General features: G+C 36.5%; 2 protein-coding genes across 2 annotated transcripts; both read left to right on the forward strand.

The window, feature by feature from the left end:
- Positions 1-2960: 2960 nt before the first annotated feature.
- On the forward strand, positions 2961-3893 carry LOC122400568 (histone-lysine N-methyltransferase SETMAR-like). Its single transcript, XM_043402090.1, has 3 exons — positions 2961-3060; positions 3136-3529; positions 3605-3893. The coding sequence occupies exons 1-3, from the start codon at positions 2961-2963 to the stop codon at positions 3891-3893; spliced, it is 783 nt and encodes a 260-aa protein (XP_043258025.1).
- Positions 3894-9285: 5392 nt separating this feature from the next.
- On the forward strand, positions 9286-13125 carry LOC122400569 (putative leucine-rich repeat-containing protein DDB_G0290503). The gene is given in 1 exon segment (XM_043402091.1): positions 9286-13125. A coding segment is annotated over 1 exon segment (3840 nt).
- The last annotated feature ends 705 nt before the right edge of the window (positions 13126-13830 follow it).

Below are 13830 nucleotides of genomic sequence, written 5' to 3' on the forward strand. Positions count from 1 at the left end.
GTCCCTTAATCTGTCACGACACGAAATTTCAATTCTCGTTACAGGAATCCAAACGATTGGGAATAATACAGAAACGCTAATTGCCATAATATGAAAATATATTCTCTATAATCATATACAATCAAACCTCTATTTTAAAAGGATGCTCTAGAGTTTCATTTTTTTGGTCTTTTTGAGAATTTTTTTTTACAAAAGAAATATAAGTTTCTTAATGTCGATATTTTGCATATTTATGTTTTACAAACGTTCACATTTTTTTCAAGTGATAGTAATCAAAACTGACTGTACGTGACCATAAAAAATCATTTTCCTTTATTTGTATTTAAAAGGATAGTTTAGAATAGTTTCTAAAAACTCGAGACAATTAAATCGTCTACGTATATGATCCAACTAATTTTTAGTGTACGTTTAACACTAGAAGTACCGACAATTACAGTGTACTTATTTATACCTCAGAAATTAAAACAATATACAGAGTGTTCAGCCATCCTTTGGAAAAATTTTAATGGAAGATTCTAGAGGCCAAAATAAAACGAAAATCAAGAATATCAATTTTTTGACTGAGGCCTCGTTAAAAAGTTATTAAAAAATTAAATTAAAAAATTTAAAATCATTCTGGGAAATTTATTATTGATTACAGGGGTCAATTACAATCATTTTTGGTGAATAGACATACCCACGAAATCCTACCCGCTTTCTAGAAAAAAATTCAAGAAGCTGTGAAGTTTTTCGACAAAATTAAAAAATTTCAAACCGTTCTAATAAAATTATTTTTAGTTGCAGAGGTTAATTGTAATCATTTTTTATCAATGGATATACCCCCGAAATCCTATCCAATTTCGAGAAAAAAATTCCTTATCTGAGGCCTGAAATGGTTCTCCAAAATTTCATATGAATTTTGACACATCATAACTCCTAAACGGATTGGACAATTTTAATGTTTCAAAATGCAAACAACGCGTATTTTGGTGCAGAATATATGGAAATTCCAAAAATATTCGAAAAGTTACTCCTTCACCCCGAAAACTGACAAAAACCTCATAAAAATGGTGCAATTTTCAAACAGCCATAACTCCTACAATAGTGAATATATTTCATTGAAATTTTTTTCTGAAGTAGAGCCCATGGATACCTACAAAACAGTATTAAACAACTTTTCCATACAGCGTCAACCAAAGTAATGAAAAATGAAAAACGAATTTTTAAGAAAAATCGACAGGAATTTTTCGGCGAGAAATAAAAATTTCAAATCGTTCTGGAAAAATTATTTTCGGTTGCAGAGGTCAATTACAATCATTTTTAGTGAACACATATACCCCCGAAATCCTATGCACTTTCAAGAAAAAAATTCTTTACCGAAAATATACTGTGTGACCGGAAATTAGTATCCTTGATTTTCGTCTTATTTTAGCCTCTAAAATCTCCCATTAAAATTTTTCCCAAGGGTGGCCGAACTCTATACGTGAAGAAACGTATAATGCAATGGAAATAAGTGCTCGTTAATTCTCTTATTTTTTTATAAGAGAAAAAATTTAAATTTCAAAAATTCAGTTCAGTAAATTTTTTAGAAGTTTTATTAGAAATTACGAATGGGTCATTTTGACTGTTTTGGTAGTTCTAGTGTTAAAGAATTGCAGCTGGTACTCTTTCTTTTCGAGAGCAAAACGCTCCCGCATATGTGCCATCTTCGCTCTGATGCATTGAACCGACGCGCAAGGATCGTCACAGCAATCTCGTTCGGCAAGAGTTTCTTCTAGATCCCTCACTTTGTCTTCGAGCGCCGCGTTTTCATTTTGCAGCCTTTCGATTTCTTCTCGGGAGTGCACCAACAACGGGTCAGGCTTCAATATCTCATCCGCGTTCACATCTAGGCGAAAACAATCTTTAGGAACATACGTAGGTAGCACTCTAAATTTTAGCATAAAATCTCTTAAATTGTTGGAATATGGAAATTCGAGTATGGGGCTAATCGCAACATATGTTATTATACGACACACATTGTATCGGTGCCATTTAAGCTTTATAAAAGTGCTGTGCAAGTTCTCGATCTCTCTGTAGAATCTTGTGCCGGCAGTTGAAGCCTTTGTCTTTCTTTGTACACAAAGTGTTGTGAATATACAATTGTGATTTAGTCAATTATTATTTCACCAACCAACATAAATAAACATAATATAGACTGCACTCGAAACGAGTGGAATAACGAATAAAGTTATATAATCCTTAAACTACAATCGAGCGAGTGACTACTGTATTAGGTACACAGGGTGTCCCGTAACTAGTGTAGGAACCGGAATTGAAGAGTAGCTGAGACGATTCTGAACAACAATTTCCTTTGCAAAAATATTGGATGGGGCTTCGTTTTTTAATTATTAACGAAAAACACTGGCCAATTGTTGTTCAGAATCGTCTCAGCTACCCCCATTTCCGGTTCTTACACTAGTTACGGGACACCCTGTAGAGCATAAGTGCTTAAATACTATTTGTGGTCCGATAGTAATATAAAATGTAATTTATTCGGGTCTAACAAACCATACAGAGAAATTACAGAGGTGTTGAAAAAGAGATGTTTTATCCGATTGTAATACACAAGCACGAGAATTCCCCACACGGCCACGTGGCGAGCTTCACTTATGGGGATCCCCTACGGTTGACCAGTACTCCAACGTAAAGCGCCATCGTGCGGCCATATGTGCGCCACGCTATTTTATAGAAATTAACAAATTTCCTGCACTCGAAAGGAATGATATAACAAATAAAATGATATAGGTAACTTTTGAACTATTATAAGTCATAATTAACTTCCGATGCAGCTAAGTAGAATCTATTGTTCGTATCTACCCGCTATGAGTTACCAGGACAACAAGTTTTTGTTTTCACTATATAGACGAGGCTTCAGTTAGTCTTTTGTCAACTGTTTTGTGTGATACATGTTACGTTAAACTGTTTTGTTAACCTCTGAAATGGAGAGTCAAAAAGTACATATTCGTCATGTAATGCTTTGGGAATTTAAACAAGACAATAGTGCTAAGGCGACAGCTGAAAAAATATGCAATGTATATGGTTAAGGACTAATAACTGTTCGGGCAGTTAGAAATTGGTTTATAAAATTCCGTTCTGGAGATACGACCTTAAAAGACGAACCGAGGCCGGGACGTCCTTCCGACTTTGACGACAACCTTTTAAAGGTAATATTGGGGCAAAATCCACGTCAATCAACAAGAATTATAGCAGAAAGGTTGAATACATCACAAGCAACTGTTAACCGCCACCTGGAGAAATTAGGTAAAGTCAGCAAGTTAGGAGTATGGGTACCTCACAATCTCAATGAACGGAATAAAGAAGATCGCATGTCAATCGCCACAAGTCTGCTCTTACGTGTAAAAATTGAGCCTTTTTTAAACAGAATTGTAACAGGCGATGAAAAATGGGTTTCCTATGACAATATAGTACGCAAAAGACAGTGGCTTGATAAGAATCAACCACCTCTACCAGGTCCGAAAGCAAACATCCATGGCAAAAAGATTTTATTGTGTGTATGGTAGGATTGTCAAGGAATAATTCACCACGAGTTGTTGAAGTCAAATTTAACGATTACTGCGGATAGATACGTTCAGCAGTTGCAAAGAGTGCAAAAGAAACTCCATGAAAAGCGTCCTGCACTCGTCAATCGCAAAAGCGTCATTCTTTTACACGACAGTGCGCGACCACATACAACTAGGGTGACTCAAAAAAACATTCTTGAGCTTGGATGGTCTGTTTTACCACATCCACCTTACTCCCCGGATCTTGCCCAGACAGACTACCAGCTTTTCTGTTCCTTACAAAACTTTTTGAATGGAAAAACCTTCAATTCTGAAGAGCAAGTCAGGCAGACTGTCGAAAACTTCTTCTAGTCCAAACCAACCACATTTTACAAGGAAGGAATTGATAAATTTATAGGAAGATGGGAGAAGGTTATAGATAATAGTGGTGAATACATAATAAATTAATATAATTTTGTTATTTAATGAGAGCAAAATAAATGTCTGATAAAAAAACGGAAGTTACTTATGACTCGACCTAATACAATGGAGCGAGGGATTACTGTATTAGGTATAGAGCATAAGTGCTTTAATACTATTTTATAGGAATTAAAAAACAAAATTATTTAATTTCGTTTTATGACATTGTTTGTATCTGTAATCGTTTAAGAGATTTTTCCAGTTGCAAGAGGCGCATAACTTTTTCTGCAACGCTCTTTTTTCCAATATTAATTTCACGAAACGTCGTTGCGTTCCATCCAACGGGACACTGATTCGCGAAGCAACGATGAAACACGAACGAAAAGGTATCCAGTATCCGTTCTGAATTCCAATTAATCAATTTGGCACGAGTAAACTAGCAGACGCGCAGAAAAGGGTAGGAAATATCATACATCGATACCGAATGACTGGAGGGCTTGTTTCAGAGACCTATTTTCGCTCTCGAGCTGAAGTCGTTCCATTCGCCACTTCTTCATCTGACACTTCATTACGGTGAGCTTCCTCAGGGCAAACGAGAGGTCGTAGATCTCGGAGTCTTTCGACCTGTCGCTGAAGGGATTGTAACTGCAGCAACAACATGGCTCATTCGGTGGATCAATCGATTCACGTGACGACGATGCGTTGCATCCACACCGACAAAACGACGATGAATATTGAGACTCCATCGTATAAATAATCCTTTAACATATTCTTGAATTAGGAAAACCGTCTAGTTACGAGGATCGTTCAGTAAGTCCTTGGAAAAAGATAGAAAAACAAATTATTTTCGGTAGATTTTCTTTTATTTTTCAACATAATCTCCCTTTAGCTCTATACACTTTTCCAAGCGTTTCTCCAACATTTTTAAGCCATATAAAAAGTAAGATTTCGGAAGATCCTTAAAATAGGTATCTGTTTGGGTGACCAAGCCATTTTTTAAAGTTTGGAAATAAAAAAATAACTGGAGGCCAAATCCAGTGAATACGGTGGACATAACTGAGACTTTGACAGCTATCTAATGAGTCATGATGCTTACTAAAAACAAACCACTTTCGATGCTACGGGTGCCAGGTTTTGGATTTTTCCTAAGGACTTATTGAACGACTCTCGTATGTACATTAGGGTGGACTTCATTTTTGATTATCGAGATTTTTATGTGCGACCATCTGGATTCGTTCAACTTGATAAAAAAAATAATTCCTACAACAGAGGAGGTCAATAGAACAATGGAAAAGGGTGCCACAATTGATTTAAAGTTTGGAAAATTTCAGTAATTTGACTACAATCCTATATGAAACTCTATTTTAAAATTTCGTTTGAAGAATTTGTTATTATTTAATAAAAGTGTTATTTAATTATAACATTTATCTATAGAGACAACTATAAAGAGCTCATAGAACTAATGATCGGTTTTCGTGGATGGCCAAGGCTAAACAGGGTATTCTACCACCGAAAAAAATGTTAATAAATGGATAAAATTTTAATGGAAGATTCTAGAGGCCAAAATAAGACGAAAATCAAAAATATCAATTTCTTGATTGTGGCTTCGTTAAAAAGTTATTAAAAAATTAAATTAAAAAATTTCCAATTTCTCACGGAAAAATTATTTTCGGTTGCCGGGGTTAACTACAATCATTTTTTATGAGTAGACATATCCTCGAAATCCTACGCACATTAGAGAAAAAAATTCGAGTAGGTGCTTTTGTCGGCGAAATTACAAAATTTCAAATCGATCGAAAAAAATTATTTTTGGTTGCAAAGGTTAATTACAATCATTTTTGGTCAATACAAATACCCTCGAAATCCTACGCACTTTAGAGAAAAAAATTCTTTACCAAAAATTATATAATTTCTGGCCACAAATACTTCCTCGAAAATAACTTCTGAACGGATTGGAGGATTTTAATTTTTCTAAATGCAAACTACGCGTATTTTGGTGACCAATATCTAGAAATTCTAACAATATTGGAAAAGTTATTCCGTCACCCTGCAAAATGAGAAAAACCCTAGAAAAATGGTCCAATTTTCAAACAGCTATAATTCCTACAATAGTGAATATATTTCAATGAAACTTTTTTCTGAAGTAGAACTCATGGGTACCTACAAAAAAATACTAGACAACTTTTCTATAGGGTGTCAACCAAAATGACTAAAAATCAAAAATGAATCTTTAAGAAAAATCGACAGAGAGCAGGTGCCTAAATTCGGCGAAATTAAAAAGTTTCAAATCACTCTGGAAAAATTATTTTCGATTGCAGGAGTCAATTACAATCATTTTCGGTCAATAAACACAACCTCAAATTCCTAACCATTCTCGAGAAAAAAATTCCTTACCGAAAATATAATTTCAACCCAGAAATGTCACTCAAAAATTTCTTGCGTATTTTTAAAACGTCATAACTTCTGAACGGATTGAAGGATTTTAATGTTTCAAAATGCAAATAACGCGTATTTTAGTGAAGAATATGTAGAATTTCTAACAGTATTGGAAAAGTTGTTCCTTGACCCCGTAAAGTGAGAAAAACCCCATAAAAATGGTCCAATTTTCAAATAGCCATAACTTTTACAATAGTGAATATATTTCAATGAAACTTTTTTCTGAAGTAGAGCTCATGGGTACCTATAAAAAAGTGTTAGACAACTTTTCTATAATGCGTCAAACAAAATTACTAAAAATCAAAAACTAATTTTTAAGAAAAATCGACGGGGATGTGGTGACTAAATTTTTCGGCGAAAAAAAAATTTAAAATCGTTCTGGAAAAATTATTTTCGATTGCAGGGACCAATTACAATCAATTTTGGTGAATAGTCACACCCCCGAATTTCTGCGCACTTTCGAGAAAAAAATTCGAGTAAATGGACTCGACAAAATTAAAAAATTTCAAATCGTTCTGGAAAAATTATTTTTGGTTGCGGGGGTCAATTATAATCATTTTTTATGAATACACATACCCCCAAAATCCTACGTACTTTCGAGAAAAATATTCTTTACTGAAAATATACTGTGTGACCAAAAATGTTTCTATAACTTTTTAATGAAGCCTCAATCAACAAATTAGTGTCCTTGATTTTCGTCTTATTTCAACCTCTAGAATCTCCCATTAAAATGTTTCCCAAGGTTGACCGAACACCCTGTGTATGTATAGATCATAATTAAAATAAAAATCTCATTTTAATGAAACCGTCAACATGACGAGTTACATTCAAAATATGTGCAGTTAATGTCCTTAAATATAATGTTAACACAATAAAACATTCTATTTTCAGTAAAATACAAATAATTAGTACGCTTCGTAACTGTAATTTATATAATTTCCTTACTTTATTCTGCAATCCCTTCGATTTGTATTTCAGCTACTAATTAGGTAGGTCATATTTTACAGGTTATCCGACTATAATTACTTTCCCTTTATTTTCTTTCTCTACCAATATCACCGATTCACTAATCTATTTAATTTATTACCCTAAACCGATTACAGAACGTCCGACGCACCTAAAAATATAACTGACCATAAAAAGACTAAAAATTTATTCGACCAACGCGAGGTTGAAGTAGTCTATTTCGTCACGGTAGTCACACTTTTATTGTCATACAACTTTGAACATCGATAAAGATCGATTGTATCGAACTTATTCTATAATAAATTTCATGTTTCGAAAAAATTTTGATGATTTTTAAATATGCTAGAAAAATCATCATTTTGAACAACTTTTTCCTCTGAAAAAATCGTGGGTCTAGTTTAGTTTTTGAGATAATTGCGAAATACACATTGTATGTATTCTACAAAAAAAATATATATCATAATTTATTTAATTCGTTCTAAACAAATGACAGACGCGAGCATTTATAATTCCCATGACGAATGTGAAAATATTCGTAAAATGTTCACGTCATAACCTTAAGATTTAAGCTTCGTTCGATAGAAAAATTTATTATAATAATATGAAGTAATTCGGGAAAATAGAAAATTTGCAAAAAGTTGGGAAATTAAAAGCAAAAATGTGTGCTAAATGACTACGTATCTTTGAGAAAGAGTCTGTATTAAATGTAACGTTTAAATTTATATTGAGGAATAAACTTGTATAGAATGCTTTTCAAAGGTTTGTACGATAGGTCTAAACAATTACATTACACTATTCGTCTATTTATTATGAAATATGTCTTGTAATAAAAATAATGCTCACTGATGCATCGTTAAAGTTTCAGTAATATCATATTTCTGATTTGTATAAATTAATTTCTCTTATCGAAAAAGATATTTTCAGAACACGTTTATAATCTGTAACAACAGATGGGTGAAAATTTTTTCGTTTTCTTCTAAATTTCTTACAAAAATATTCAATTGCCGTGGATAATTTTTTGCAAATAATGGTATAGCGATGAACTGTGACGAACTATGGTGATTGGGTAAGTCGATATTAATTGATAAGCAACGTTGACGGTAAACTTGACATTTAAGGGAGACAGCTGTAATGACCTTGACCTTGACATATGTTGTCAAGGTCACCCATGAATGACTCTCAGGTTTTAGCCGTTACACGTTTTTTATTAAAAAGTTATTAATAAAAATGTATTATTAGTATTACACTAGAATCTGCGTATACGTATACTCAATGTGACCTTGACGTTCACACAATTTATGAAGGTCACACTCTTGTGCATCCCCCAAAAAGTTATAGCCACCTCTCATTTTTCATTAAAAAGTTATTAGTGTATGAAGATTACCGCAAACAAAAAACAAGAATATCGAATTTCGTTCCTTGAGCCCTGCGGAGCACAAAATAAAACATCCCCCACGAGTTGAACAGTATCATATTAAATTCGTTTTGCTAGACCTCCCTGAAAAACTATACTAACTAATATGGACACCTATTTTTAATAAAATTTAATTTTATAAAATAATATAATATTTTGTAATATAATAAATATTACATGATTATATGCTAATAACTTTTTAATAAAAAACGAGCGACGGCTATAACCTCTTGGATGTTACTCAGGAGGGTGACCTTGACAACATATGTCAAGGTCAAGGTCATCGGAGCTGCCTCCCCTAAACGTAAGGTTTACCACTAAAGACTATTAAACTTGACTACTTGACTACTTTACCACTTTGACTACTAAAAAATATAAACGTATACAATTTTCTGTAACTTCCAGTTTGAACGATCCGACCAATTAAACAATTCCCCGGTTACAACGTATCTGGCAAATTTCTGTTAATATTAGTCGAGAATTTCTATTTGGTTGCTACTCGTCGTATCGATACTCAAAGAACCAATTATGGAAGAGAAATATCCCGGCAATTGCCTGCCAATCGGCGCTGATGACGACGAGTACAAAGAGAAAATGGCGGATGTCACGGCTGCCACATTGTGCAGGTTGAACAGCATAATGAAGCAGATGAGGAATTGGCGTGACGATCGCGTGAAACTGAGGTCCAATATCTGGAGACTAAAGTTGGCTTTGAGGGTCGCTGGACGGGAAACGGACGACACTCTGCACGCTGACCCGTTGATCGAACATCAGAGAGCGGAGATCAAGCAACTGAGGGCAGAAAATCAGGCGCTGAAAAAGGAGATAGCTGACATTAAAACGCTCGTGATCGAAGAGGGCCACATCGCGCCTAACAACGCTTGGGAATCGGACAAGCAGGATTTCTTCACGGAGAAGGAACGCCTGAACAACGAGATTCTCTACTTGGGAAGTCGGTTGAAAGAGATCGAAGAAGGGGACGAGCATAGCTCGGAAATTGAACGTTTAAAGTGTAAATTGAAACACTTTATGATGGTCGACCACACCATGGAGATTATATTCACCGACATAGTGAACAAAGTTGCCGAGACGATGGCGAATTTATCCGAGGAACTCGTAAACGTTAGCAAACAGTTGTACGCGTCCAGATCGACCAATGACAATTTGTACCAGAAGATCGACAAGTTGAACGCGATGCTGCGATCGAAGAATGGCAACGTCGTGGATTATAGAGGGAGGATCGTCGAATTGGACAATTTAACGAAACAATTAAAGTCTGAGCTGCGCACGTTCAAAGTTAATTTACGAGACAAACTTTTGGACAAGAATTCAGATTATAATGTAAAAAATGCTGAACGACTGGTGAACGACTTGAGGATCAAGCTGAGAAACGATCACGAGGCTATGCTTGCCGCTGGAGATCCTGATTGTTTAAGTTACATAAAAAGGATCATCGAGCTGCGCCTAACTTTGAAACAACTGCACGTTGAACTGTCAAAGTCCACAGTTTCCGTTTCTTCCATGGATTTCGAAAACACGGCAGAGTACGACGAGTACGTAAATCAGATTTCCATTTTGGAATTTACGTTGAAGGAGATCGACATCGAGATTTATAAATTAAAGGATGATCGTGTAACGAGACATTCCAAGTTTGGCAGGGTCAAAGGTAAGAAGTATCTGAACAAAATAGAGGAGCTCCAAACGATCGTCGAGAAGACGAGGATAACGATGAGAGGATCGAACGAAGGAAAGGGCATTAAAAGATTGGAAGATTTTGTTGATAAAATATGTCGCGGAATCAAACAGTTGGAAGTGATCGTCGTGTCTGACGATAGTTTGAGTTGGTTCGCCAGAATTGACCAGCTGGAGGAATCGATCGTTCGATTGAAAGTGGAATCGAGCGAGAAAGACGAACGAGCGAACGTTTGGAAGCAGAAATTACAGGACGCGGAAACGTTGCACAAACAGAGGGCCAAAGAACTGAGAGATGCACGAAGAAAAGTCGACGCGATGACGGAAGAGAATAAAACGTTGAAGGGGCGAACGGACAAAATGGAAGAAAAGATGTCGGAGCTTCAACGCGAACACGAAAGTACCAAGAGAGAGGTGGAACAACTGCGTCACGTTAAAAATGAAGCGAATCTAACGAGGAAAAAATTGCAAAATCTTCAGGCGGATAAAGAAGGGTTGTTGAAGGAAACGGGAAGATTGCGAGACACTTTGCAGAAAAGAAACGATGAAATTAAGCTCGCGATTACCGAGAAGGACTCCATGGAAAAGACGTTGAACGCGAAAATTATGGATATAGGAAGAAATCTTCAGGTTGCTTCCAAGGAAAAAATAAAGCTGTTGAGTAAACTAAATAATCTCGAACGGCCAAGAGAATCGCTCGAAGACAACGATGCTCGGCTACAGCAACTGAAAGCAGATTTAGAAACGTCGAGGAAGAGCTTGAATAACGCAAACTGTGAAATCATCGATCTGAAAGCCAAATTGGATCATTTCACCGATGACAAAGCTAGAATGGAGGCGAGCATTTCTCGCTTGGAATCGAAAAAAGAGATGCTTCTGTATCAGCTGGGCGTTGAGAAAACTACCGCCGAGGAGAAATTAAAAGAACTGACGAGATTAGCGTCGGACAACGACAAGTTGAACGACGAAAGGGTCAATCTGGAGAACAAGATGGAACAGTTGAGAATGGAATTAACGGATTCGAGGACGGAAAAAGAATTGTTGAAGAACGCTTTGGAAAACGCGAACGCCAAATATTTGAAGCTACAGGACGAAGTTAACGAATATAAGTTCGAACGCAATGTTCTACGGGAAGAGATTAGAAAGTTTGAAATAAACACGAAAGATCTGACGGCCAAGTTGAAAGACACGCGAATGCAGTTGGATGGGGCCGGGGATAAAATAAGAGTTCTGGAATCTGAAAATTCCAAGTATCATTGCAGTTTGGATGCCTTGGCTTTGGAGAATGCCGGCTTCGAGGACCGCGTGCAGGCGCTTCTGGCGGAGAAGAACGACCTCGTGACGCGTATTAACGAGCTCGACCGGGAGAACGTCACGACGAAGGATCAGCTGAATAAAGTTAAGAAGGAGAACGAATATTCTGTCATCGAACTGAATAAATTGCGGGTGGAGTACGACAAAGCGAGAACGGAGAACGCGTCTTTGCTCGACGCCCTCGATGGGACGAAGAAAATGAACGAGCAGCTAGAAAAATCGACGGGAGAGCTGAAAACGAAGCTGAACGAGATCCACAGCGAGTACAGGGTTCTTGAGAATCAACTGAAAATTTTCGAGACGACGAATTCTGCGCTAGAGAAGGAAAAGCAAATGTTGTATCGCGAGTATGTGGCCAGTCTGCAATCCGGGATACCGAAAGCGGAGAAAGAAAGAGCCGCGATAGTCGACGAAATTATTTTGAACGAGCACGGCGATCAAATGTTCGGAAACCCGAAATTCGAGAAACGCGTCGGCGACAAATTGAAGACGAGGAACGCGAGGGACGAGCTGAAGAAGCTGGTAGTGGAGAACGAAGCTTTGAAATTCGAGCTGGCCAATTTGAGGAATCAGAACGTTGAAATGAAAATGAAGTTGATACGCGCGAAGGAGGAGTTTCTGAGACAAAAGATGGAGCACGCGCAGAACGAGAGGAACGAGACTGCGATTATGCCTATCATGAATCTTTATTACAAAGAGATTAACAGCTACGCGGGTCAATATCCCAGCAACGCCGTAGGCGTGTTAGCGTGCATCGACCAAAGAAACGTACATTACTGTGGATCATCGGCGGAAACGAAAGTGGAGACGGAAATAGAGAAACTGTTGGAAATCATGAACAAGCTGAAAATTGAAAATGTCGCCTTGAAGATGGAATTGAATACTCTTAGATGCAACTACGTTGCTAGTTTCGCGGAAAACGAGACAAGAAGGAACGAGCATTGGAGCGCGTTGGAAGAAATACGAGCTTTGAAAACGGAATTGACGAAACTGAGGGATGAAAAGGAGTCGTTAAGAGTGCGACTGGACATAGCTGGAACTAAATTAAATCAACTGGAGTCTGAAAAAGCCGCTTTAAAGGACGAGCTTTATACCTTGAGAAAAATAAATTCCAACCTTGAACGCACTGCGAACGATCTATGATGAGATTATCAAACGCTGAGGAAAAGAAACGTGAGTTCCAAAAGCTGCATAATGGAGACCGAGAAGAAGTATACGATGAGTCCCGGTAACCCGAATAACATTGACGATGAACTGAAAGATATTTTGAAGAAACTCATTTCGAACAATGAATTTCTGCATTCGACGAATGAACCAGTCAGAAATTTTAAAGAAGTTTTTGTAAATCCTGTTACAACATAATTTGGCAATTGTAATTTATAACGTATAGTACAATGTGTTGTAGTAAAACAGTGAAATTGAAAGTTCTCTCCTAGAGTTACATTTAAAAAAAACGTTAAAAATCAAATCACTTGTTCACAATAAACATTATCTTTTGGATTTAGTGTCTTGTTTTGGCTACAAATCTTGCATAATTTAAAAAAGAAAACTATTTCGGAAGTGAATCATACTTCTTTTATCTATTGCAAATCGGTGTAATCGAATGGTTTCCACGTTTTTTTGACAAATTACACGAATTCTTTTGTTTTTTAACGAAATGAAAACTGTACGATTCAGAGTAGAGAATCGAGCGATTAATTTCATTGGAGTAATCAATCGATTAACTGATGCAATTGAAAATTTAGTCGTCAGAAGTACACAAGTCGCGAGTGTTAATCAAAAATAGCCGTTTCAGCTAATTCAGCTTTTTCATGCTTCCTGGATGTTACCCAGACCTAAACAGACGCGAAAAAATGATTGCAACACTAAAAGCAATCACGATCAAATTCATATTATTTGCGACTTGCAACGTATTTCGCAAAGCTACTGCATACCGTGCTACGTGCTAGAATTATTCGATTTTAGTTCCTCTTAGTTGCACATACAGTGACTCAAACAATTGTTCAAATGTTCGAACAAACAGAAAACAAGTCACAGTACACCTTTCTCAGAATCTTGCTTAAGACT

Source organism: Colletes gigas, unplaced genomic scaffold, assembly GCF_013123115.1.
Source record: "Colletes gigas isolate AHSC1104 unplaced genomic scaffold, ASM1312311v1 Colletes_gigas_Sc00019, whole genome shotgun sequence".
NCBI classification, from domain to species: domain Eukaryota; kingdom Metazoa; phylum Arthropoda; class Insecta; order Hymenoptera; family Colletidae; genus Colletes; species Colletes gigas.